Raw genomic sequence first — 27296 nt, 5'->3', positions numbered from 1 at the left:
ACACAAATACAAAACAAAATTTTAAAAAATAAAATAAAAACAAACAATAACACTCCCAAAACACACTAAAAAATGTGTTTAGTTACATTTTTTAAAAGTCGGTAACAGTGAAAAACTGCCACTAAATAAAATGGCGGTAATCACCGTTTTTTTTATTTATTTTTATTATTGATATTAACAAATAGAGCCAAGTTGTTTTAGATCCTTTAAAATAATTTTATGATAAAATTCTTAAATCTTAAATGGTTCAGTTTTTATTTATTTATTTAATAATATATATATATATATATATAATTTAACAAAAAAGACATACGGAATTAAAAAGTTAATTTATTTTAAAGGAAATAATTAGATACTGAAAAAAATAATTAGAGTTGAGAGGACCAAACTCGAATCCGTTCGCGCAATGACTTTTCCATTTTGGCATTTTGCTAAACTACCTAGATGCTGGATGTGGGTCCACGATCCAAAATTATCACCGAGGCAGTTTAGTCACGGCACAGTCGGGCTCACAACATGATCGCCGTGATATAAAGTAAACAAAACCGAGCCCAGAATTGCCTCTCTCATAACTCAATAATTGGAAAATGATTGCCAGTTTAATGCCTTAATCAGGCGATTATCTAAAATATCTTGGTCATTTAAAAAAAAAAATCAATGAAAAGCCTGAAAGAGCTGGTTATCCGGTGAAGCTGACTAGTTGTTTTGATCTTATTTCTTTTTCATTCTTGGAAGTATTTTCGTGCATTGAGAGAAAAATGGAGGGTGGAGCTTCTTCAGGTGGTAGATTCAAGCTCTACGATCGTCTGGAATTGCAGGAATTTCAGGACAAGTTTGTGATCAAAGCCGTTGAATCCCCCGATCAAGGTTTCTCGATCGACCGTCGTGACGGCCACCCCCGGCCACTCACTGGTACATGATTTTTCCGTCTCATATTTCGAATTTGATTTAGGGCAAGAAAAATCTCTCATATGCGGACCGGATGCATTGGCTAATTCTCGCAGGTGATAATGGTTCTGAAAGTCCTTCCAAAGTCTCTACAATTTATGGGGTGGTTGGAACTATTAGATTGCTTGCAGGTATTTCCTTGACAATATGATTCTTGTTGGTTGTTAAAATGAGAGTTGTGCTCAATTCTTTGTGTTTCGTATTCAGGAACGTATGTGCTTGTGATAACTTCTCGGAAGGACGTCGGGGCTTTTCTTGGTTTTCCGGTTTTTAGAGTTATGTCTATGAAGTTCCTCTGCTGCAATGAGGCTTTGAGGTTTTCAACTTATCAAGAAGTAAGGTTTTACACTTTTTTCGGTCTTTAGAAAACGTACTTGCTGTTATATCACCAGTTATCCAAATGCTTAAATAGGAAATGATTAATTTAATTATTTAATTAATATTTTCATCGTCCCCGGCCTTAAAACTTTACTTTAACTAATGTTTAATCGAAACGAGAGAATTATGGAGATCAGATATTGTATCATGTTAAAAATTTGATAGGAAATGGTGAATTTAATCATTTAATTAATATTTTTCATATGTACGTTTCCCTTGAAATGATTCATAGGTTGTAATAATGTCTTTTGTGCAGAAAAGAGATGAGGCTTACTTCAGAACTCTTTTGAAAACGGTGGAGTCGACTCCGGGGTTATACTTTTCGTGCTTGACAGATATGACTTTGAAGTAAATTCTTTTACCTTGTGGCTTGCTTTATTTAACTAGCTCTCTACTATGTATTCAAGATGCATTTGGTTGTGTCTACCAGCTTACAGAGAAGATGCAAACTAGCAGAAGGATGGATGAATAAACCCATTTGGAAGCAGGTTAGTCAGCATGTCAGGTCTATCTTCAGAGATAAACTGTCATCTGAGTATGATTTGTATGTTTTGCATTTAGCAAATGTTATGAATGTTTTATATGATTTTCTCTTTCGGTTTCTACATAAAAGTTTGAAGCCTTACCACGGCAGCTGTTAACGTAGTTTTCATTGGCTCGAAGCTTAATTGCTAAGTAGTGTGAGTTTTGGAAGATATATAGAAGGTGATGGGAGTCTCATAAATTTTAAGGTTCCAAACTCAATTTGAATATATGAAGCTATGTCATATTTCACATAGTCTCTGTGAACACTTCAGTTTCTTCTGTTTCTCTTCTGTTTCAATTGCTTGTAGATGTCTTTCACCATTTTAAGATTGATCTATGCTTGGTCAATACTTGCTGAAATTGTTTCTGTTTTTCTATTTGTTTTTCAGGCTGACCCTCGATTTGTTTGGAACAGAAATCTTTTGGAGGACCTTATTGAGTCTAAGGTTGGATATTGCTGCTTCTATTCAGTTTAAGTCTTCCTTTGGTTAGTATTTTTTGGGAGTACTTTTCTTGTTGGTAAAGCAAGAAATGCTAATTTTTGCTTCAAGGATAAAGTATTTTCAAAAGGTTAAAGGAAAGGCTATCTAGTCACTTCTTTATCTAGAATCATTAATTTTTTTTTTCCCCTGATTTGCATTTATCTTTCTGGTTGCAGCTTGATGGTTTCATCATTCCTCTATTACAAGGAAATATCCTGAAGTTTGATACTCCTATTGCTTTTTAGTTACCATCATTCTCTGCCCCTCTCCCCCTCTCTTCTCTCGCTCTTTTGTTTTGTGTGTGTGTGTGTTTGCACACACAACAGGGCCGGATCCACCCATGGCCTTGGGAGGGCAGTAGGCCCCCCAAAACTTTTAAAGGATTTTTAAAATTTCTAAAATGCCTCTAAATTTTATGTTTTTTAAGTGGATGGAACCCCCCCCCCCCCCCAAAAAAAAATAAAATAAAAATAATAATAATAATAATAATTTTTTACCCCTGATTTTTATTTATTTAGTTTTGCCCCCCACCCATCTAAAATTCTAGTTGCACCCCGCACACAAATGTCATGTACATATGAGAGGATCAACTTGAGTAAATTTATTGTTCTATTCCATTCAAAGAACTAGACAGTGTTTTTGTTTAACTGTGGATTAAGCTTCCAGGCCATGCAGCTACAAATAAAAAGTTCACTAGCCACAATCACGTTAATTTCAAGGAGGTGTACACGGCGTCTCGGTACAACATTGTGGAGATGATTGGTTATTATAATTATTGATTTAATTATCTGTAAGCAGATTTGGAGTTATGAAATTGTTGTATGGTGATATAGGGACGAGGATGTGGAGAAGAGGAGCTAACCTTGAAGGAGACACTGCGAATTTTATTGAAACTGAACAATTGCTTGAGCTTGAAGGTTTCAGGTCCTCTTTATTGCAGGTATGTTTACTGTATCTGATGGGGGTTCAGAAGTAATTGTTTGTTTCAATGCATTTTATCTTACACTTCAATAAGTATAGACTGGGATCTTTACTTGTAGTTGCTTCATGATTCATTATGCATAGTAATCACGAAAAAAGGAATCCACTAAAGAAGCAAAGCTTGTCAATTTCTATATTTCAGATTCGAGGTTCAATTCCACTTCTTTGGGAGCAGATTGTTGATCTGAGCTATAAACCTCAACTTAGGATTATAAACCATGAGCAGACGGTACATTTTTACTCCAGGATGGAGCTCTTTCTATGTTGAGCTGTCTTATGAGATGTGCCTTATATGTTTGTACATTGGCTTTCTGACTGCAGTCAAATGTTGTGGAGCGCCATTTTCATGATCTTTTGCAAAGATATGGAGAAACAGTAGCAGTTGACCTAACTGATAAGGTAAGGGTCTCTTCTCTCTCTCTTTTCCCTCTAAATCATAAGTCGGGCCTGTGATATCACTTTCTTCTTGTAAGCTGTTTGGGAATCTGCAGAGTTTGGCTATAAAAATATATTTCCTTTGACACTTATTTATATGGGCAAGATCGCTGTATTTATTTATTAGAATGTGCAAAAAAATGATGGATTCATTTCGGTTGGCTGGTTGTTTGCATATTTGGCTACTCACATAATTGGATTCCTTAAATGTTTCCTAAATACACAAGTTTTAAGCTTTTCTATTTACAACTAATACATAGTTTGTAAACTTTACTTTTGTAGCATGGTGATGAGGGCCAATTAAGTGCAGCATTTGCTGCTGAAATGCATAGGCTGCAAGATGTGAGGTGACATTTTGCACTTTTATGGTATATGTTCATTTTGACTTAACTCTGTCTTGTCAAATGCTAAAAGCGTTCCCTGTGGACGTCTACTTTAGCTGTGTTTTATCTTAGTTTATTTCCTCGAGGATCTGATGTGCTTCAGAGAAAAAATCAATTATTATAAACTGAACCCCCCCCCCCCCCCCCCCCCCCCCCCCTTTTTATTTATTTTTTTATTTTTTATAATTTGTTGCAGATATGTGTCATTTGACTTTCATCACTACTGTGGCAACTCAAACTTTGATAGCCTAAATGTTCTCTATGATCAAATCTCAGAGGATTTCGAAAAACAAGGGTAATAAACACATTTGGAATATTACATGCGAACTCTTATTACTATGCCACAGTATGGGTATGCTGGCTATCCATAATTCTGTTTTTTAATCATTACTATTCCAGCTGAGCAGATACTTCCTCATAGACGCAGCAGGACACATAGTAGAGGAGCAGAAAGGAGTTATTAGAGTTAACTGCATCGATTGCCTTGATCGAACAAATGTCACCCAGGTTTGCAGAAAAAAGTATTTTTTATAGTTGATTGTAATAGATTTTTATCCTTGGTATGTCCTTGCCACCTGATAAATAGTATATCGATCTGCAGTGGTTAAGGCAGATATAGATTATAGTACAGAATTTTCTGAGCATCCTCCATGTTTTCTCGACAGAATTTTCTGGCTCAGAAGTCATTAAATGTACAGTTGCAGAGGATTGGAGTGCTTACTCCTACAGAGTGCATTTCTATGTTTGCCGAAGAATATAGAAAATTTAGAACATGTATGGAACTCTTAATTTTACCGGTTCTATCTTCCTTGCTTAGTTGGAATTTGCCTATGAAATTATGTATTTGGTTTCATTCTTAACTTCTTTTCACTGACATTAGTGTGGGCCGAGCAAGGTGATGAGATAAGCCTTGAATATGCTGGGACTCATGCCCTGAAAGGAGACCTGGTCAGGTAAATCTGATTTGAACCTATGATTTTTGTAATTAATGTCAAATTGTTCATGTATATTGTGTGAAATGATCCAAAATGCTGCAGATATGGAAAGCAGACGTTTGCAGGACTAATCAAAGATGGAATGAGTGCTCTTTCAAGATATTATTTGAATAATTTTCATGATGGGGTTCGGCAGGCAAGCTGCTTATTTATAATTTTTTTATTATGAAAAACCATACATTTGAATAGAAGGAACCAGTATTGCTAATGTGTTTTTATGAATTTGTTTAGGACGCTGTGGATCTTATAAGTGGTCATTATACTGTCAATAGAAATAATCCCTCGCCGTTCCAGCTAAATGGATTTGAGTCACTCTCCGTAAGTAATACTAGTGTCTTTACGTCTTACATATGTTGTTTCTATTACTTGCTGCCAGCTGCCATCAAGCAATCAATTCAAACTGCCATTAATTGAAAAAAAAAAAAAGCCATTCAGGATCCTCGTAATTGTACTAGTCATTCTTCGCAAGGTGATTTTGGTTTACAAAAGCTGTCACTGTGCACCTATGATAAGAATTTAATAGTTGGTTTGTAAAGTGGTTATCCTGACTCAGTTCAGTGGTTTTGGACAGCTGAACCGGTGGGGGTTGGCCGTCGGAAATGATCCCCCGAACCAATCAACCACATAAGATCCTGAACTGCACTGAAATTTACGTTGTTGGCCAGTGGTTGGTCAGTTTGTCGGAATGAGTGGTGCCTTGCACCTCATCACCAGATCTTAGTGTTTGGGGTGCGAGATATTGCATCCCACCACCATTAACCCCCACCTTAGGTGGCAAGGTTTGTTGAGTCGGGGTATTGGTTTTCTGACACCCTAAAGCCGATTGCTGACCTGGCCCCTATCTGAAACTTATTTTAGTTACCGACCACCAGCTGCCAATGGTAAAAACTAATCATTTTGGGTCAGTTTCCGTATGTTTTATTGGATTGGGGGTTTGTTTATTTTGCCCCAACTCAATTGGTTTGGTTATCATGATAATTTGGCATGAAACTAATGAGATTGCCCTTTTATATTATTCAAAACTATTGGGAAAATGGTAAAATAATGTTTCAATGGTAACCCCAAAAGGTAGGTTAATTGTCTGGAAATCACGTCTCATGAATTGGAGGTCTCTAGTTTGAATATTTCCTTCCCCCTTCCCTTAAGGCTAATTACTAAGATTAAAAGAACAAAAAATTGGTATCTATCTGCTCAGATTAAAAGAACAAAAAATTGGCCAAATCTTCGCCCAAAAAAAATCCTGGCCGAGTCCAGCTTAGATGGCCTGATTACATTAGTTCCCAGATGTTTGCAGATGTAAGAAATCCATGTCAATTTATTGAGATAGCTCATGATTTTTTATATTTTATTTTTTGAATTGTCTCTAATTACATGTTCTATGGACAAACTGAAAAAATTGCAGTATCTCCCATTGGCATCAGCTGCTTTGTTAATTGGAGGTTTCACGCTGACATCCTTCACACTTCAGCAAGGTATCATTTATCTTAGAGTATTGCTAGAAATTACATATTTATCCTATAACTATTCCACAATTTGAATAGACTCCCTTGGATCAATCTTTTTTTTAAAAAAAAATAAAAAGATAAAAAATCATAGGGTTGGTTGGGAGTCTTGGAACTGTCACGTCAACAGTGTAGGATAATTGTGGAATAAAAATGTAGTTTCTAACATTACTGTAATCTTATTCTCGGTTTTGTAAATTAATGCAGTTGTTTTTTTTTTTTTTTCTTCGGACATTGTTTTCCTACAATCTAGTTTTGAGGAAAACTTCGTCCGAAAAAATTCTTTTAACCTAGTCTATTAAACTGACATGTGTTCAAGATGGATGTAATTCTCGGATGCTCTATTAGAAATACATGTGAGAAATTGAGAATCATATGCATTTTGGATACAATATTTTAATAGATTGGGTTGGAGGAATTTTTTCCAAACCAGTTGGAGGAAAATTTTATCCTTTTTCCCCCAATTTCCCTCCGAAATAATATTCACCAAGAGTTTTGATTTTATTGTTTGTTCTGTAGCTGGGCGAAATGCACAGCAATTTGCGAACACTGTACTCTGTGCTGGAGTAACTGCTGGATTTATGGCAGTGGTCAAAGCTAATGGAAGGCAGTTCTGTTCTAGGCCTCGATTGTGTGGTCTTTTGTAAGTTATTCCTAACTAGTTCATTTTGTGGTTTGAAAAATTGTACACAAATGTATCACTAGCTTGAGATTGTTTCAAACCTGGTAATTTATTATAAACGCTGAATATTTTCGTCTTAGATCAGGCGATCTAAATGGTTTTGCTTGATGGGATGAGTTGGTGTGTTTGGCCTGCAAGATGAGTTTCACCTACCAATAACCAATTATGAATTGAGAGTTGTTATACATCATTCTTCAGTCCCTCTGCTGTTCATCCCTTTTGCAAATCAATTATTGAATTTCTAGGACTCATTGTCACATGACAAATTCAATGGTTAATTTGTAAATTCATTGTACGGAGATGTACAGCGGATGGACAAGGGAATGGTATTATCATTTTCTTATGAATTATGATGCTTGTCTCTTAACCAATTAGAGCTAGACGGGACACGAGATTCTACTACCATTAAAAGTTTGCAATTTGAGTCACGTTTGAGAGGTCTGCACGAGATTTGACAACCATTAAAAGCCGTCCGTTCTATAGTAAATAAGATTTTTAAAAGTACCCAACGCAATAGGTAAAAGTTCGTTCTACTAGAAATTATATCAGAATTTTAGTAGAGTTAACCACAGAATTCATAATTCAATACCATGCTTTGTGACTAAAAAATGCACCACAGATAATTCTTTAAATACACACACAGCATTCACATTCCATTCAAAATTCATTCAAGATAGACAAATTAGCAGTATTGCAATGGCATGCCTTGATTCAGTCACTTTACTAAAGGTGCCTACAACCTTCGGAAAATCATACAAACATTGAAAATCCTACAAAAGTAAATTCTACTTCGCTCGTATTGTCTGTCCAGTTTGCTTATAGAGTCAGTTTATTAAAGTATTTTGACAGGAAATCATCCCTGCAAAACAATGACCAATCCATCATATTTAGTAAGTTAAACTAAGACAAAAATAAGAAGATGCTATAAGAATCATGTTAAAGTGAAGTAATTCATAAGCATCAATTTAATTATGAACCAAGTTTAAGCATACTCGAACTCTTAAGAGAAGCAGAAAAACTAAAGAGATCAACTGCATGAGAATTGAGAAATATTAGGTATAGAAATAAGCTTGAAAAAAAAAAATAGAAGAAAAAAAGTAACTCACATGATCTTCTTTCTTTTGCTTTTCTTCTTTTCCTCTGGCGGTTGCTGTGTCTTCCGATCCATTCCACCACCACCACCTAAGGGAACAAGGCTTTCCACGTAAACATCCGCACTGAAAGGAATTGGAGCCCCCTCAATCCTCACTCTCTCAGCTCTCTTCCTCCTAAAATCATACCAAAGGAGCTTGTCCATGTCCACTTCCAAAAGAATCTTGTCACCACTCTTAGAATAAGCTAAGGGCTTCACCTGCCCAAAATTCCTGTTGAAACTGGACTGTGAACACACATCAAAACAATCACGAGAAACCTCAAACACTTTAGTCCAAGACTCCTTCAAGCCATATTCCTTCATTACCCACACATCAACACACCCACTATCGTAATTGCAAAGCATGCACAGGCGCCCTTCCAAGACCACCACATCCACTTTCGAACCACTGTCGACACCATCAGGCTGCGGCACTATTCGAAACTCCTCAACGCCAAGATCAAAAGCAACAATCACACAGCACCCTCCAGACTCTCCAGGAGCCACCCAATGCAAAGCACCACTAGCAAGCGCACCACAACCTCTTCCGTAAGGAAACAGATTGTGAACAAAATAGGGTATGGCGTCGTCCTTCATTCCTCTCCATGAGTTGGTCTTCAAGCTGTAAACTCTAACCTGAACAGACCCATGATGATCACCATCAAACTGCACCATCCTCACCACCTTGTAGTCATCGCTAATGGGGTCGTGCCCAAATCCATAAAAGGTAGTAAGAGTACTGCCTGTTATAACATAAATTAAAAGATTAAATCATCAATTTTTGGATTAAATTGTGATTTTACAGGTAAAAAGTGCAATTTTAAACTAAATTGCAGAAAATAGATCGTTTGGGATTGCATTTTTAAAATATTATGATTTAAAAACATAAAAAATCTGCATATTCAAATCGCAAACTGAAAACACACAATTTTAAAGGATAAACGGCAGTTTTAAAGACTGAACTGAAATTTTGCCAAACGTTTAACTAAGTTTTTAAAAATTACGTTTTCAAATCACATATTTTTTTGAAATCACAAAGTCAAACTAACTATTAATATGATGGCCCGTTTGAAATTCACTTTTTCCTTCCCTTCCCTTATTGTCACTTTTCTCAAAAAATAGTCTTTAAAACATTTTTAACTTTTTTTCATCTTTTTATATCACATCAACACTTTTTTATTACTTTTTATATAAAAAACTCACTGCAATACTTTTTTTATTTTATTTAACTTTTCTATATAATTCATTTCAACTTTATACCAAACAATTCCTAAAGGGAGGGGAGGGGTGAGGAATTTTCAAACCGGCCGATATCTACTATTCTAAGTTCAAACCTTATCTTTATTATTATTAAATATTTTACGTGTCGGCTTTTAACACTACCTTTAGGAGCCTCAACCGGCATTACAGGCAGTATCTGGTGCTTTCTCGTAGATGGGTTCCACAAAGCCAATTCTTGATCTTGACGGTAATTTTTCCAAACAGCCACCAGGCCATTGCAAGAGAGAGAAACACCCGTGCAGATCTCATCCTTCAATGGGGGATTGATCAGTTCCGTGGCAGCGCGAACCGAATCGAACTCAACAGAGTAGAGGTCGGACCAACGTTGGAGAATAAGGCTGAGATTGGACTTAGTGGCAAGGGAGTGGCTAAGGTAAAGCTTGATGAAATCTGGACTGTCTATTTCGGAGCGCCAACGCTTGGATGCGCATCTGAACCGTAGAAGCGTCTTCACCGGAAGTTGGCATAGGATGTCGGTGATTACATCGGACGGCAAGTTGTCAAGCTCGAGTTTTGGCATATCAGACGGTTGGCTTGCTGGGTTTGGGTCCGGAGATGAACGATCGCGAGCTTTGGTATAAGTCATGAGATATTGCTTCAGCCTGGATTGGCAGCTATTTTCGCCGACATTTGGTCTTGTCATTTGATACTGAGATATTTCGTGAGATAACACAAGTATATGAAGATTGAATAGAATGATTTTATTCGATAAACTTCAATGATTCGATGACAGCGTATATATATATATATATATATATATACATACACAAAAGCAACTATATCTCTGAAAGGTATAGTTACAGAAATCATGGACGGCAAAATCAACAGGTATTTGAGTGCCTTATTGGTGTTGATATTTTGATAGGAGCTGAGGCGTGAGGTCAAAGGAATATAAGAAATATTTTCAAGACACGTCTGTCTGGCTGGCTGGCTGGCGTGCAAGGGTGGCTGGCGTTGCCTTGTGAAGCTTCAATATTGCCTTTAATTTGGTAGTATTTACACGAGACGTTAAAGCAACAGCTCAAGATAAGATAAGCGAATATAAAAGAAAGAAAAGAAAAAAAAAACAGCTCAAGATGAGAAACCAGACCAAGTCATTATTTCAGTCGACGGTCACCGGTCACCCCTCCTTCTACCGACTCTAAAACATTCAAGCCTAAACAGTACCTTCTGTTCCTCAACCTCTACAAAATCTTACCCAACTTTCTATCTTCAAGCTCACCAGCCACAATTATCCGTTATGGTGATTGGTGCGCGCTATATTTGGAAGGGCAGAGTCTTTATGGCCTCCTCGTTTTGTTGCTTCCTCTAGCAGCTGCTGCCATGGTTGAGAATCCTGCCTACTCAACTTGGTATCAGCAGGACAACTGCCCTGATCTCTTCTATATCTGAGAACATCTGGGTGCATGTTGTTGACCTTCATACTTCACGTGATGTATGCATGGTTGACTTTGGAGAATTTGAATCAAAGAGCATTCTCAATTTATCCAAGTTCCAGCTAGCTTGGCAGCTTCTATCAAGGGGTTTATTAAATCAGCCACTTTCAGATGAGGAGGATTAGATGGTTTGAACCTTGGAAGAGAAGGGATCCAAGGGTCATTCCAAATATCAATATTTTCACCAATGCCAATCACATTGCAAGCCCCTTTACTAACCAATTGATTGGTTTAATTTTCATGATGCCCTTCCAAAGCCATGAGGCTTGAGGAGATCGAAACAATAGTTGTAAACAAACCATGCATTATTCTTTAGATATTTGTTTTTAAGGCTTTTAACCCAAAGTGTGTCTTCATCCTTTAAGATTCTCCACCCCAATTTGGCTAAAAGAGCCCTATTTTGACTCATCATGAGTCTAAGCCCCCAAACCTCCCATATTATTGAGAGTGCAGATTCTACTCCATGCTAAGGGCCGGAATAACATTATGTCTCTTATCATCCTTAAACCTTCGATCACCAAAACTTTCTAAGAAAGTCTTGTGGATGTAATTATAACTTCATAAAGTTTTCCTATCGGCCTGTGGCTGTCGACAGGTCAGGTCGGGTCGGGTCGGTCTGAGTTGAACAATCATATCGAAAGTGTTGATCCCAGTTGGGCCGGTTATTGACAACCCAAACCAGTCTGAGGGAGAAGCGGGTAGTCTTGGGCTAAAACGTGGTCGGCCATGTAATTCATCTCCTCATCGTGCCACATATCATATGATGGCTTCCTGTCTCCACGCCAGGATCATAGATAATCAAACACGATAGATGATGCTATTCCAACTGTATGCCATGCCATACAATCCACCAGTTTTATTAATATAATAACTCAGTGATTTGACTTTAGCCAAGCTCTTTAATCTCATCCGTTTGATCTTCCATAAGAATATTTCGTTAGCAATTTTATGTTCTTCGAAGTTGTATATATAGCATTAAACATTTTGGCTCCGGTTCGCCGCCAAATACGTGTCCTTAAATAAAATTGTTGAAAATATTGTTTTTACGTTATTGTGCAACATGCAAGGTGATGGCCAAATTGCAGTTTTAAAGTCAAACCACAATTTTACCAAATATTTAATTGTATTTTTAAAATCATATTTTTATTAATTGCAATTTATTTTTTTTTAAAACCGCATTTTGAAACAACTAACCTAGAGTCTAGAGAGGGGTTTAGCACTGCAATTTTGCATACTAAAAAGTACTATTTTAAATTTAGACATGATGGTGGCGTTGAGAGCAAAGCTGCCCTTCTCTTTCTACCTACGACCATAATTAATTATGGTAACCAATTGAGTTGTCAATTTGCCATCCCCTGAAACCAGTGGCCGGCAATTTGGTGACACAAAACGTCATTGTGTGGCCATCAATACCGCTACCGCCACTCTGAGCTCATATTCGTCTACGCTACGTGTACCCATCTCCTCAATTCTCTAGCTACCAGACTACCTACTCCCACCTCCGTTAAGTGGGCCGTCCTCACTGAGCTTAATTGACTTACAATCTCCCTTCATCACCAATGTGCACTGTTGGGATGTGTAACGTGTCACACCGTCAGCCAACTGACCAGAGAGGGGGCAAACCCAAATGAGTACTGTTGAAAGATTTCATGTATGAATATCATTGCTATTAAATAGACTTTACATTTGAGAGATTGGATTAACGTATAATTAACACTGTAAATTCAAAATGATACAATTCAAAATATAACCGATGCTATCCTAGCCTATATCTGGTACACGTTGAGATGATGTTGAACTCTCGTGTTGTTGCTCTGGAGATAGAGTTTACTCGATCGAGTAGATACAGGAGATGAGATTTCTGATAATTGTGAGTTTGCTGACGTGAGATCTTGATCAGAGGTGGTAGTAGTTGGTTAACAAGTGCTAGCTAGCTTCCTTCAATTATTCAATAGTAATTCCAGCCGTTGGAATTCATTTTCGAATTCAATCCAATAAAATGGGCCTTCACTGTATACGTACACAACACCGCTTTCCACGTGGTGATCACAAATTGCACCGAGTCCCTTCCAACTCTCTCTGAGTCGGTGATCTTCCCATAAAAGCTCTACGTAACGGCGTCCCCCTCAGACCACGCGTCTAAATTCTACGTCGGGTCTCCTCGCTTCTGGTTTTACAAATCTCACTTGTCCGCCGCTTCCCACCTCCCAAAAAATTAACAGCAACCTTGCTCTCGAAGTATTTCACAGATACTAGCTTCCCCGCTAAGGAAAAAATAAAATAAAAAATCTCCCGGCCCACTCCCTATTCCCAAGTATCCCATTTTATCACATTATCATAGAAAAGCTGTCAAATCCCGACCGCCCTATATAAATAAACATTCATGCATACTGCTCTCCTTTTCGCAATATCACCCATCTTTCCTCTCCGCTCTATCACTATGCCTAATGGCTTAGGGACAAGAAGACACACCAATGCTGGCTCATTCGAGGCCTTCCTGGAGGGCTGGCTAGTCCGCCAGGAACACTACCTCGACGAGCTCCTCTCGACTCAGCAACACTGCCACAAAATGAGAGACGAGGACCTCAAAGAACTGATCTCACGAATCCTCGCTCACTATCAAGAATACTACGAAGAAAAATCAAGAATGGCGCATAGGGATATTTTCCTCGTGTTCTCTCCCACATGGTTCACCTCCTTCGAGCGCGCCTTCCTCTGGATTGCCGGGTTCAAGCCCGGCCTCTCATTCCGACTCGTCAACAACTCCGTCGACGACTTGTCCGAAGACCAGCACGAGAGGATTAATAAGTTGATGGAGGACACCAAAACGGAGGAACGAGCACTCAACCATGAGTTGGCAAAGATTCAGGAGAGGGTGGCGGCGCCGCCATTGCTGGAGCTTTTGAGGTGGGGCCGGGAATTAGCCAACGGAGAAATAAGTGAGGAATATTACAGGGTGCTCGATGCCTGGAAATCGTCGTTGGAGACACTGTTGGCAAATGCAGATTCGCTGAGGATGAACACCGCGGTGAATGTGGTGGAAATACTGAGGCCGGCCCAGACAGTGAGGTTCTTGGCCGCGGCGGCTCAGCTTCAGCTCAGGATTAGAACTTGGGGGTTGCAAAGAGAAGCTGAAAGACAAGAATGAAGTACTGGGGATATATATAGTTGGTAGCTTTAGCTTAATTTAGTTTTGAGGTAGGTCCTAGGTAGGAGGTTACTGTGTTTCCGGTTGAGTATATGAAATTTTGAAAGTCCAACGATATGATAGACTTCTATAATCTGCCGTTAGTTTTGGTGAGAACCTAATCAGATGTTCGGGTACGTAGGGGCTGCATTTTTGTCTACCACCGATGTCCTCCAGAACGAGCTTGTTAGATCACAGAACCATCCAGGATCAGTGAGTGACGGTCTGTGTTGTTTACTCATGTCTTGCGCTAGATTTATTGAATGGCAAATCAAAAGCTATTTAATGGCATTTGACGTGTTATTTTCCTGAGACCTGCGACTGTTGTACACCTTTGTAAAGACATAGGGTGGGACTTATGTAATGGTATATGGATCCCACCTCATGTCTCTAGACTCCTGCACAGAATGCATGAATGAATCTTTTTTCTATTTTTTCTATCCTCTCTATTTCACTTGAAGTAACGAGAATTTTATGGTCCAAATTTTATTTTGATACATTTAATAGTATACCTAGTACCACCTCATTTAGAAATAGACTTAATTGTAATTGTACGCCCTTACTTAGGGTGAGTGGCTATTTATTCCCATTAAAGTCAACGAGTCATCCCAAAAAAAGTCATACATTTATGATAAATTCAAGTAATAATTAAAAAGAATTAAGTCTTAAGGGATGATACAAAAACACCTATTACATACCAATTACATACTTTCCCCTTACATGGGATGATATCCACCATCACATGGCCCCACCCCATGTGAGCGTGGGAGTATAATGTAGGTGTTTTTTTATCATTACTCTAAGCTATATTTAAGTCCCAAGGGCACTTATGGCCCATATATTGAGAAGTCACGAACCAACTATAATTCATTAATTCCTACGGGCCAAAGCATAGCTAAGTTAACACAGGAAATTAGGGGATACTAGTGCACTCACCCCACTAGGCTCACAAGGCGAGTCTACCTCAAGGCCCCTCAAGCCCAATATACAGGTAAACTCTGTTCATTAAAATTCTCTTTGCGCCTTCTTTTGTATTAGATTTGCCTCTCTTCTGTTGCATGTTCGTCATTTACATTTACATTGATACTTACTGTAGCACTTTTACAGAGAAGTTTGAATTTTGAATTATATGTTCAGATACCCTCCGCAAAGCTAAAGAATGGCTTGAGGTCTATTTCCAGCTCCCTTTGGTCATGACTGCTAACAACTTCATTTTGTTGGGCTTGAAAGTTCTCTTGGTTCATAATCTTTCTATTTGAGCTTGCCCATTTTGTTGCCTTAAATTTGTACTTTTTTTGCTAGGTTTGATATTGACCTTAGATAATTTATTTCCTCTGTTGGCACTTCAGTTTTGAGAGGAAGGGCTCTGTTTTCATAGTTCTAACAATGTCAGGAAATAAGAAAATTGCTTCTACTTTTTAAATTTGTAAATTTTTCTAGGTGTGTTAAATTTTGTTGGAGTGCCTCACAAATGTTAAGCATTTCTTATTGTTGGGTACGCGTACTGTAATATTGTTTTTTTATAGTAACTCCTTAGTTGGCATTATTTGGCTATTGAATGTGATGGGATTTAAAATTAAAAAAAAAAAAAAATGATGGTTGTATTAATTGAGTGAATAAGAAGTTATTCAGTAATAATTAATATGTGAACAAGAAATTTTTACGGCATTGGATATCTAAAGTATGGAAATATTGTAGTTTAAGATTATTTTTGTAAGAAGTAACTTTGGTTTCTAACCATAGTGAGTCTGTTAAATTCTGTGCTTGTGTGTGCATGCCTGTGCAGTGTGAAGGACTTTTGAACTTTTAGCACTTCCACGCTGATGTCATTGTACTTTTTATCTGACCAGCATGTTTTTGGTGCCATATAGGATTTCTGGAATAGTTAACAGTTTATTTGGTTTGGCAGGGGAGGTTATTTCGGAAGAGTATTCTTGGGAGTATGGAACAGACATAATGGAGATGCATGTAGGGGCTGTACAAGCTGGAGAACGTGCACTGGTAATAGACGATCTCATTGCAACTGGGGGAACCTTGTGTGCTGCAATCAGGCTACTCCGTAACGTGTTTAAACTTAAACATTGACTTAATTTTACATACAAGTGTACTTAAGGGGTAGCTTAATTGGCTAGGGGCCATGCTTCTTGAAGTGGATATTACTAGTTCGAATCTTCCTTTCCCCCTTCCCTTATGAACAAAAAATTACTTATCAATTTTTTTTTACATACAATTGTAGCAGAGGTGTGTTTCAGATAGACAGGCATATTGAGTATAATGATTGTCAAGCCAATCAGCTGGGAGCTTTGCTTTATGATGTGCATGGTGGATCAGGCAGCTGGTTTATGGACATTGTTAGGGGCTTTTCAAATGGCAATTGGTTTCAAACGTGACTGATGGGAGAGATTGTAGCTACCTTTCAACAGGCATATAGCTAGTGTTCTTTTCTCTTACATTTTTTAGTGAGAGACATGGTTTTTCAATGTGACAACTTTGGTTTAATAAATAGTAGAAAATTTTTTTAGTCACCACCATATATAGTTCAAGTGATTCCTCTAAAGAAGTGTCTTTAATTGTATGTGTTGTTCATACTCGGCCTTAAGTCTGCCTGTTCGCTTCATTCTAATTTTTTGGTTGCAGAGCGTGTTGGAGTGCATGTGGTTGAGTGTGCATGCATGTGTCATCGAATTGCCAGAGCTGAAGGTATGTCCCTAGTTATAATTGGATATCTTTTATCTAAACAACGATTTAGCTTAATTATTGTACCTGGCTGTCAAGATTGGTTGAGATTAGAAGCTTCAAAATTATGCTGAGCTTTTTCTAGACTAAACCTTATGCTTGAATTATGTTCTTGTAGAATTATGAATCTATATCAAAAGCATTATGAATCATATCCATTCCATGACAGGCAAGGTTTCAATGCCTACTAGTAAATAATGGACTTCTCTGTGGTAGATTTCTAGTGTAGTTAGGAAAATATCAAGGGGGCACTAATAAGCAAACAGGAGTTACAGTTTGCAAACAAAAGTCATGCATATCAAAGATGCCATATTTAGGAAATTTATCCATCTAAAGTTAGATATGATTTGCTGTTTCTGGCCTTTGACTAAAATGATTAAGATGCTAGAAATATGATCTACTCCCTATTGAATAACTGAATATATATATAACTTGTCTTTCCTTTTCTTTTCAGTAGGGAGGGGAAGAAGTAAGTTCCATATCTAAAACATAAGGTTTTTATGAATTATGAAATTATAAAATGTTTAAGAAAATTGCTGGGTTCAAAAAAAGAAAAGAATGAACATGAAATTTATCAAATTCCTATTGCAATCAGCCATATATTAATTAACTTATGCCTATGATTCTAACTTACAAAGAATAAAGAGAGGCAATCTTGAAGTAACGAAGAAGAAAGCCAAGTTGCAGAAAACCACAGTTTAAGTTGCATCTATATATGGATGAAAAACCAGCATATGCTAAAATTGAGTGGTAAAGAAACTTGAAAGTTTTCTTACCAAAATGGTGTAAAGTTGATGTGAAAGTTAGTGCCTGTGACTGGACTTTCGCCTATCAAGAGTGACTCAAGGTTTTGAAAGGCGGAATTTAGTTTACTGCATTATAAGCCAAAATAAAGAGGAAAAAAAAAAAAAACTCTGCAATTTTTGTTTAGTATCTTAGTATGTTGATTGACATATTTATGGCAAGGTTGCTACGTCCATAATACCAAGATTCATCCATGTTATGCTATGTTGTGATGCTTTGGCAATGGTCCAATGGAGTTCCTTGCCCCTGCGATATTGAATAGGGAGCCTCAAAAGGGGTGGTTGCCATGTAGAATAAAATAAATCTGAAGGCCTATAAATTATCATGTCTCACACTCTATCGGGCATTTCGCTTGGGTTCCCCATTCCCCCTGCTACTCCATTTGTCTGTCTCCCCCTCTCTCTCTCTCTTTGAGAATCGAAAGTAGCCATGGAAGCAGAACTCACAGACCGCACACAGAACAGCCTTTGCTATTTCATGTACAGAAAGTAGCCATGGAAGTGTGCAGAGAGGTTTATTGTTTGGGACAAGACAAAGAAACCCACAGGGAAGAATCATGCCAAAAATGCTGTCTCTAGAACTTTTCTTCTGATCTTTAGAACCTGGAGGTAAATATCTGTGATCTCCAAATTTAGATTCAATGCCCAAAATCTAGAAACAAAATTATTTCTGAGATACTTAGAGAAAAAGAGAAATAGGACAAATTTGCCACCACCAGGTGAGTGAAAAGAGGCAAAGTTAAGAGTGACTAAGAAATAGAAAGATTTGTGAGAGAAACAAGACAAAGAATAGGAATTTTAATTGAAGACAACGTTGGTCAGACAGAGAATAACAAACACCATCACACTTTGACTATTAATAGACTTCACCAAACCACACGGTTCAGTGTGGGGAAAACGTTTAGCAACCAGGAGTTGTTTTGAATTATTTTATGGTATCAGAGTCTCAAACTAGTGTCTCTCATCCAACTATGGCCACAAACAGTACCAACGTATCTTCCTCTGCAACACAAACCAACACACCAGTTTCCACCTTTCCCTCGTCATCTTCTATCTCGTCTGTTCCTACTTACACTCTCACAGGTCTTCACCTCCTCGTCACTATAAAGCTCACAAAAGATAATTAAGTCTAAAATCGAAATCAAATGCTTTTGTGATTATTATTAAAAAAATATATTTTGGTTAATGTTGCAGAAGTGCTTTAGCATTCAAAATTTGATTTTTTTTTTCTTGGATATTTTATATGTTTTAATAGAATTGATTATCACAGGAATCTGAACTTAGATTAAAAATCACTACTATCTACTGCTTCTAGATTTACAGTCAGAAATCACTACTGAGCTACACAGACTATCTTTCTCTCTGCCTCAATGCATTAGGCAACTGTAAACATATCCGTCTTCCTCACCCCCCCCCCCCCCCCCCCCCACCTGTTTCAGTTAATGTATTATTGACTTATTTCAGGGTCGGGATCGGTTGGGAGACAAACCATTGTTCGTTCTTGTTAACACAACTTGATCTAGTGTGTCTGAGGTAGTTGTGTTTGTTTCTTCTTCTTCTTCTTTTTTTTTCGTTTGGGTAATAAAAGGGTTTGTTTGTGCTTGATGGTGGAAGAGCTGCAATCAATTGATATTGAATGATATAAGCAGTAATAAATTTGTTGTGGATTTTTTCTTTATATTTTGGATATAAATTTACATCGCCTGCTGTAAAGGGGATGACCAAATTCAGCCTTTTCTTCTTTCCACCAGTGACTAACAATTGAATTGTGGTTGAGGAACTGGAGTTTTTATTTCCACCATCAGTTGGTGAAGAACTCTGTTTGATGCTGCTTGCACCTGAAGCCGAGTCACATCTTCTATTGATTTCAAATACTATTTGCGACTCCATTCTGCAGTGGAAAAGGGGATGGTAAATAAGGTATTTCTGATAATCGTTTTGCAAAGTGTTTGTTAGGTTTGGTTTGAAAATGTGTTTGATCGTATAAAGGTGAGAAATATATTTTGGTGGGTGAAAGTGTTTTTTTGGTGGGATCTACATTTGAGGACATGTTTTCTGTGGGATCTAATTAAGAAAATTATTTGGTTGTATTTTGAAAGAAATAAATATTGAACATACTTATTTTGAGAAAACATAAGCAAGCATAGTTTTATAGACTAAATTAAAAAATAAATAAAATTGATGTCCTATGCGAATCAAGCAATATAGAAAGACGGGTGACCCACAAACGACGAAAATCTCTCTTCTACCTGCCTCCATGTATATCTCCCGGCCCGGTAAGCCAAAATAAAGCTCTTATTTTCTGTTGAGCTCTCACATTACAAAGTGATTGTTGTCATTAATTTGTTAGCTTTAATTTCAGAATATTCCACTTTACCAAGAAGGTCATGAGAGTGCCACAAAGCTTAATTGAGCCATTTGATCACATATATAGACCCAAATTAATACTCTTCCTGCTATCAATTTCATGCAGAAGTTTAGTTGAGATCATCGAGTTGAGACAGCTCTTCTAACTTGGACAATACACATTTTTTTTATTATCAGGGTATATATTAATATAATCCTCTCTTTTAAGATGTAATTAACTATCTTAATTATTTGAGCATTTAATTGTAGTTTGTGTGTGTGTGTGTATATATATATATATTACTCTTTTCTTTCCAAAATGCTAATAATAGAAGTAGAATATTTTATTTCACCACACTCGTAATGCAAGTAGAGCTACTACAATAAAATGGAAGGTCACTTATATATACTTCTTAATTTTTTTCCCCTTTTATATTTTTGTAACAAAACATTAATCAAATTTTCATATTTCATGGAATTAATTAATAACATATATATATATATATATATATATATATATATATATATATATATATATATCTTTTTGAGATTTTTCTATTTTTTCGGGTGGGTTCCAGAGTAAAGTACTGTTCTTTATAAATTAATTAAGGTGTCATTAGAAGTTTAATAGTGTATTTGCTTTTCTCCAGTACTGCATCACGATGCCAATATCAGATTGTCCCATATGCTTAGGGATCCATTCATGTTAGTAGGATAAACAAAACCTTTGGAAGCTAATTAGAGGCAAGAATATACATAATCCGACAAGCTAGCATGAAAGCGATGGGATTATTGTAATGATATTAAGATATATGATCTATTATTAATTATGAGATAAATAGTTGATGGGGTTAAATAGTTGAAAATTAAGGATTAGTGTGGTCATCCTAATTAGACATAGTCTGTTAAAATATTTAATTAAATGATTAAATTTACTATAATTTCTTATTACCTTAAATTTTTGAGATAAGTAGTATTTAACATGATATTTGAATACCAATCTTGAATTCGAACACTTAACTCTATAGTTTATTATTATTTCGATTAAATATTTCGTATATTATTATGTTTTGCTTTTAAGATAAGTAGTAATTTCAATAATAATTTAACATATATAATTAGAATCATGGAATTTTTTTATTTTTTTATTTTTATGAATTAGTAGAACAATATTATTAACAAAGAACCAAATGTACAAACTCAGTCCACCAACTACACATCAAAGCTCATTACAAGCAAAATTAGCTCAGAAAAAACAACTAAGAACTCAAAAAACCAGCAAAACAGAATAGAAACTAAATCAGGATGTTAACATCAACATTCCTATTCAGACAAAGCCTGACATTTTCCAAGTTCTTCTTAAACCTTCCTTTTCCAGAGATCCGGCATCGAACCTCCCAGAATATCAACTTCAAAATCTATTCCTCAGTTCTAGGATGGTTGCCAAATCTGATCTCATTTCTAGCCCTCTAGATTCCATAAACGGCAGAGCTTAAAACCAGTTTACAAACAACCCCCAACATGGATTTAGTAGTCCATTAATTTGTTACATCCTTCCTCAATCAAATCTATTCGATCAGTAGGAGAATCCAACATATCACACCGCTGCATACAAGTCTTCCATATCATTGAACTAAAACCACAAAAGAACAAATGAATCATGGAATTTTTTATTAGAGGTGTACATGAATTACCCTATTTAACCGTTTAATTAATGGTAGATCACCCTGCATGTGGAATTTGGCTTAGGTGCTATTAACAAGTTATGTGCTATATATATTTTTTTTCAATTTTTTCCAAATTTATATTGAGAGAAAAAATTAAATATGAACAGTAAAAGATTACACAATATATTCATTTGTTTATTTATTTACAATATCTTAGCCAAATCCATCGGTGCATGACTTACAGCCCAACGAAAACCTGTTAGAAATATTCAATCCATTGAAGAGACAAGGAACGAGCCATGCGGTTACAGTACTGTCGGGCGGCTATCAGCAGTTGTAAAAGAATGTCAGAATTCAGATCATCCCCGCGATCTGGCCGCCTATTGGTTGGGCGCACTTTGTTTAATATGCCAAGAACATTCTCTATGCGTTTTCTATTCAAGAAAACTTCCACGTTCTCAGGGATTGCTCTTTGACCCTTTTTTGTCATCATGATCAGGGAAGTTTACAGTAAGTCCACGGTGTTTAGAACGCCATTAAAGCATTGTATTTATCAAACCAATGATATTTAATAAACTGGGAGTATCTGTTCGTGAAAATGATCAGTTCTTGTATATATATTTCTCTCAATTTTTACTGTATTATTTAATTCCATCATTGCATGAACTTGGCCCCTTCTGAGTTGTACTTTGCCTGGTATCGCCCACCCTGTAGACTGTTCAGATTAGTTCCATAGAATTAGGGAACCGGCCATGACAATGATTGTGCATTAAATATTCAGTATATATACAAATGAAGTCAATCCTTACTAACATTCTATGTATGAGGCTTGAGTATAAATATATATATATATTGTGTCTCCAGCCTTCAGCTTGAGTATAAATATTTTTTATTTTTTTTAATTGAATGGTTCATCCTTTCCTTTGGCTACAAGTGATATGGATTGATCGAGGCTGTTAAGATGTGAACAAGGGAAAATAAGGGTCCATATATAGAGCTTTATTTTTTATTTAATCATCAAAATTTGTGAAACAAGATTTTTTTGATCAATCAAGACTCAAGAGCCAACAAAGATAGTGTATAATCAACCGGATAAATTATGCATATCATCTAACGAGGTTTTACAGTCATTAACCGACCAAATGAGATTTTACACATCCAACTTCTTCATAAAAGAAAATGCTCCATATTTGAAAAGGAGTAATATTGTTAAGAGGAAGACACATGTTTTCTTTAAATTATCCTAAAATTGATGTTACTTTTAAAATTATCGTTGAATCAAAATTCAATAGTAATTTATCACACATCTAACGATGATTTTAAAAGCCATGCACATGAGTGTTCCTTTTAGTATTACTATATTTGAAAAAGAGAAGCAGCACCATAACCTCAACAAGTGCAAAGAGATGCCCGATGAATGAACCTAAAAATGTCCTATTCAGCACTACACTATCCTAGTCAACACTCACAGGTTCTGGTTCCTTGGCGTACTATCGAATAAGGTTGTCACACTACAATCATCTTTTAATGTTTTGCTAATGACATCGTCTCTCATCCTGCCATTCACCTCAACTTTTATTGGGTGTGTAAGTGTGTTTGATAAAGAATTTTGTATTGGATTTTTTTTTATTTGAATAGTAATAAAAAATTATTTATGTGAGATAAATGTGCAAAAATATTTGATTTTTTTTTTTGTTTTGTGAGAGAATAGTGAATAAAGTTGTTTGATAATAATATTTTAAGGGATAAATGCAAAATCAATCCCTATAATTGACATAAATTACAAATTGTTCCCAAAATTAACACTCATATCTTACAAAATATCACCCTTGATCTTTTGATATGGGTTCCCCCTCCCTCACGACAATTATTTGTCAAATCAACCATGAAACAATATATTATCCAAGACCAACCCCCCAAACCCTCCCCTCTAGACCTTGTGGATTAATTGGGATTGCCTATGGGCTATGCAGCTTAAAACTCCAAGCTAAAGCACCTGCTTTGAAAAATACTGTGGAACTTCCTGCCGATTCTTTCTAATATTGGCAGATTTATCCATTTAAGAAATAGGGAGGATTGGAATTGTCCAATCCGTAGAGACCCTCCCATAAATCATTCAACACATTTTTCTGGATTATTCTTTGTGAAAACTTCACTTAAAACTCTTCATCTTTTATCATTTTTGCAATTAAATACTCAAATTTTAAAAAGTATCAATTTAAAGTATCCATCTTTCAATTTTTTTCAATTTCCACTCTCCATTAGAATTTTCCGTTAAATCTTATCAAAATTTTCAAAATACCAATTTTATAATTTTTTTTGAAAGATTCAAGCATGAGTATTTTTAAAAATTCAGTTAAATTCTGATCAACACCTAAATCATTGTAATTTTTTTTTCTTAAAAAAAAAAAAAAGATGGGTATTTTTGGAATGTTGATAGGATTTAATAGAAAATTCTAATGGAGGGTTGAAATTGAAAAAATTAAAAGATGGATACCACAAATTGACATTTTTTAAAGTTTAAGAACTTAATTACAAAAGTAAGAAAAGATCAGGAATTATAAGTATTCTTTTGCTAGAATACCCCAAAACAGTAAACACCTGGATGTTCAATAATCTTATTGAAGCCCGAATTAGGGCTTTTTTAAGGCCTCACAATGGGCTCTCCATCTCCATATAAATATATATATATATATAATGGATTCTCAAAATTTTTAAATTTTATCAACCATTTGGACCAAAATTGGAACCTGCTGATCTACGAGGCAATAAAGCCTGAGACTACTTCTGTTGTTCAAAAAACAAGTTTTATTAACAACAAGATCTCATTCATGCACTAGCTTGGCCAAACATAAATCCCAGCACTCCTCCTTCATTTGGGCTCTTTGAAGGCTGATTTTGATGTATCCATAAGCCCAATATGGTAGTAGCTAACTGCAATTGTCGTTAGAGACTCTTATGGAAACATTCTGCCGACGTCGGATTTTTTTATTTTTATTTTTTGGTGAGTGTCGACTAGGGAATTTGGAACTGGTCCCTTGGTTCCCTATTTTTTAATTGCACATACCATTAAAATAAATTATTTTTTCAGAGAAATGATATAATATACTGAATACTGAATAAAAAAATGTTTATATCTTTGACGATTATATATATATATATATATTAATATAGGAAGTTATTGTCAAGCATGGACTTCGAAGCCTCGGAATACACGTAATAGATAAGAGCTAATATATTATAAATGCGAGGAAGTTTCCACTTTTGAAAGTAATAGAATGAATTGCTTGAAAAAAAGTAAAAAATAAATAAATAAAAATAAAAAGAAAAAGAAATAAAGATTAATGTACGTATCAAAATAATAAGCAAAACATGCACCTTATATATATAATTAATAATATGTTGTTTTGTTGTTTTATTTTAAAGACGTGCCTTGGAATGTAGCTTTCTGTAGCACAAGCTGTAACAAGGACAGCTGGTAGTTTGATAAAGACAGGAGTAGCTGTATTTTCAGATAATTGCTATTTTAATGCTCAAGAGTCGACGCAAACAACCCTAACCATCGATGATAATCATGGCAGCCGGCGAGAGAGAGAGCTTATTAGCATATTAACAAAAGGTTTGTGTTGGGAGGAATAAAATCAGATTTCTTGGGTTTTAATCTTCATTCTACAATGCATTTTTAGATTTTATTCATTTTGTTAATGGGTTTTAAAATTGGGAGGTTCGGGAATAATAACTGGGGCTTTTCGTTTCATTGAAGGTCGTGCAATGGCCGGTGTAATTTTCAATCAAAACACGAACTTTCTTCCGAACAAGAAAAAGATATAATAAAAGGGGGTGTGAAATGGTCTGTCTAACTGATGCGTGGGATCAAAGCAGAATCTCCGGTGGGCAAGAAGGCGATTGTTCTTTGTGTGTTTCATCCATAGCTTTGTTCATATCATCTAGATGGATTACTTGGAATTTCAGGTTGTGTGTTTTTTGAAGTGGGATTTATTTTTTTTATGAATGTTAATAAGTGAGATATCATAGCTGGGGTTTGAGTTTGTCATAGATATTGTGCTAGCTGCTACTTGACATATGGGGAATCTGGTTTGTTTATATATTTTGGGGCCATTTTCTTGTAGCAGAATACCTATTTTCCACAGATTAAATAATTAATTCAATGCAGTCTGATCAACCAAGATGAATAATAACTTCTTTTCTTTCTGTATTTTTCTACCTGCTAGGAGATCGACTCCAATATAAAGAGGACAGGTAAACGGCTCACAAGTTAATGGCAAGTGAAATAATGAAACCAATTAATTAACGAGAAAGATCAGTGATTTGAGCTGAAAATTAAACGAGGTTTAAGTGGTGAGCACAGTTGGCAAATAATAATAAAGATGAATATTAATAATGATCATATGAATTGGTCAAAGTTATTGGCTAAATTAGCTAGGGTTAAGGAATTGATCATATCTCTTCTTAGAGTAGAGGATTTTCATATGCTTTTTTAATTGAAGAACTTCATGCTCTAAGGACAGATGTTAGTTTAATAACTTGAGTTGTCGAGAAAGATATTTGTAAACTCGATCCTTAAAAGCTTAAACAGACATGTGTGTCATTCTCACATGCTATGGCAGTTTTATAGACTAAATTAAAAAAAAAAAAAATTGATTTCCTATGCGAATCAAGCAATATAGAAAGACGGGTGACCCACAAACGACGAAAATCTCTCTTCTACCTACCTCCATGTATATATCCCGGCCCGGTAAGCCAAAATAAAGCTCTTATTTTTTGTTGAGCTCTCACATTACAAAGTGATTGTTGTCATTAATTTGTTAGCTTTAATTTCAGAATATTCCACTTTACCAAGAAGGTCATGAGAGTGCCACAAAGCTTAATTGAGCCATTTGATCACATATATAGACCCAAATTAATACTCTTCCTGCTATCAATTTCATGCAGAAGTTTAGTTGAGATCATCGAGTTGAGACAGCTCTTCTAACTTGGACAAATACACATTTTTTTTAGAATAATGATTCAATGCCACCTAAATATACAATTTTTTACCACATTGCCTATGTGGTAAGGTGGTCCCCTACTACTTTTTAAGTTTTTTTATTTTTTAAAAATAAATTAAAGTGGGGGACCACCTTGCCACATAGACAAGGTGGTGAAAAGTTGTATGTTTAGGTGGTAGTGAATCATTACTCTTTTTTTTATTATCAAGGTATATATTAATATAATCCTCTCTTTTAAGATGTAATTAACTATCTTAATTATTTGAGCATTTAATTGTAGTTTGTGTGTGTGTGTATATATATATATTACTCTTTTCTTTCTAAAATGCTAATAATAGAAGTAGAATATTTTATTTCAACACACTCGTAATGCAAGTAGAGCTACGAC

General features: G+C 35.9%; 3 protein-coding genes across 4 annotated transcripts; 2 read left to right on the top strand and 1 right to left on the bottom strand.

Annotated features, from left to right (window-relative positions):
* The first annotated feature begins 526 nt into the window (after window positions 1-526).
* LOC133873027 (phosphoinositide phosphatase SAC8) lies at window positions 527-7390 on the top strand. 2 transcript variants are annotated; one of them, XM_062310739.1, is made up of 20 exons: window positions 532-912; window positions 1005-1079; window positions 1156-1283; window positions 1583-1674; window positions 1757-1814; window positions 2241-2297; window positions 2510-2543; window positions 2992-3072; window positions 3167-3273; window positions 3457-3543; window positions 3636-3713; window positions 4032-4096; window positions 4329-4427; window positions 4540-4639; window positions 4798-4906; window positions 5013-5085; window positions 5170-5263; window positions 5359-5445; window positions 6530-6599; window positions 7149-7390. In XM_062310739.1, the coding sequence occupies exons 1-20, from the start codon at window positions 759-761 to the stop codon at window positions 7274-7276; spliced, it is 1776 nt and encodes a 591-aa protein (XP_062166723.1). In that variant the 5' UTR covers window positions 532-758; the 3' UTR covers window positions 7277-7390. The 2 variants fall into 2 exon arrangements, 1 of the variants encoding a protein (XP_062166723.1); XR_009901099.1 differs by lacking the exons at window positions 5013-5085; window positions 5170-5263; window positions 5359-5445; window positions 6530-6599; window positions 7149-7390 and having other exon boundaries at window positions 527-912; window positions 4532-4639; window positions 4798-4829.
* A 126-nt stretch (window positions 7391-7516) lies between these two features.
* LOC133873028 (F-box protein CPR1-like) lies at window positions 7517-10493 on the bottom strand. The gene is made up of 3 exons (XM_062310740.1): window positions 9827-10493; window positions 8418-9186; window positions 7517-8170 (listed from the first exon to the last, which is right to left on the bottom strand). The coding sequence occupies exons 1-3, from the start codon at window positions 10365-10367 to the stop codon at window positions 8128-8130; spliced, it is 1353 nt and encodes a 450-aa protein (XP_062166724.1). The 5' UTR covers window positions 10368-10493; the 3' UTR covers window positions 7517-8127.
* Window positions 10494-13543: 3050 nt separating this feature from the next.
* On the top strand, window positions 13544-14308 carry LOC133873405 (protein ZW2-like). The gene has a single exon (XM_062311113.1). The coding sequence runs from the start codon at window positions 13544-13546 to the stop codon at window positions 14306-14308; it is 765 nt and encodes a 254-aa protein (XP_062167097.1).
* Window positions 14309-27296: the final 12988 nt, after the last annotated feature.

This window comes from Alnus glutinosa, chromosome 7, assembly GCF_958979055.1.
Source record: "Alnus glutinosa chromosome 7, dhAlnGlut1.1, whole genome shotgun sequence".
In the NCBI taxonomy this organism is placed as follows: Eukaryota; Viridiplantae; Streptophyta; class Magnoliopsida; order Fagales; family Betulaceae; genus Alnus; species Alnus glutinosa.
The sequence above is the reverse complement of the archived record's forward strand: the minus strand, read 5'-3'. Positions and strand labels throughout refer to the sequence as shown.

Excerpts from the sequence above, each read along its gene's own strand:
- LOC133873027 (XM_062310739.1), top strand. The coding sequence starts at position 759 with ATGGAGGGTGGAGCTTCTTCAGGTGGTAGATTCAAGCTCTACGATCGT. Across the intron at positions 1,080-1,155 it reads AACTATTAGATTGCTTGCAG|GAACGTATGTGCTTGTGATA; the intron begins GTATTTCCTTGA and ends TTTCGTATTCAG. Across the intron at positions 3,544-3,635 it reads TTATAAACCATGAGCAGACG|TCAAATGTTGTGGAGCGCCA; the intron begins GTACATTTTTAC and ends TTCTGACTGCAG.
- LOC133873028 (XM_062310740.1), bottom strand. The coding sequence starts at position 10,367 with ATGACAAGACCAAATGTCGGCGAAAATAGCTGCCAATCCAGGCTGAAG. Across the intron at positions 9,187-9,826 it reads GCCGGTTGAGGCTCCTAAAG|GCAGTACTCTTACTACCTTT; the intron begins GTAGTGTTAAAA and ends ATGTTATAACAG. Across the intron at positions 8,171-8,417 it reads AGCAAAAGAAAGAAGATCAT|GGATGATTTCCTGTCAAAAT; the intron begins GTGAGTTACTTT and ends ATTGTTTTGCAG.
- LOC133873405 (XM_062311113.1), top strand. The coding sequence starts at position 13,544 with ATGCATACTGCTCTCCTTTTCGCAATATCACCCATCTTTCCTCTCCGC.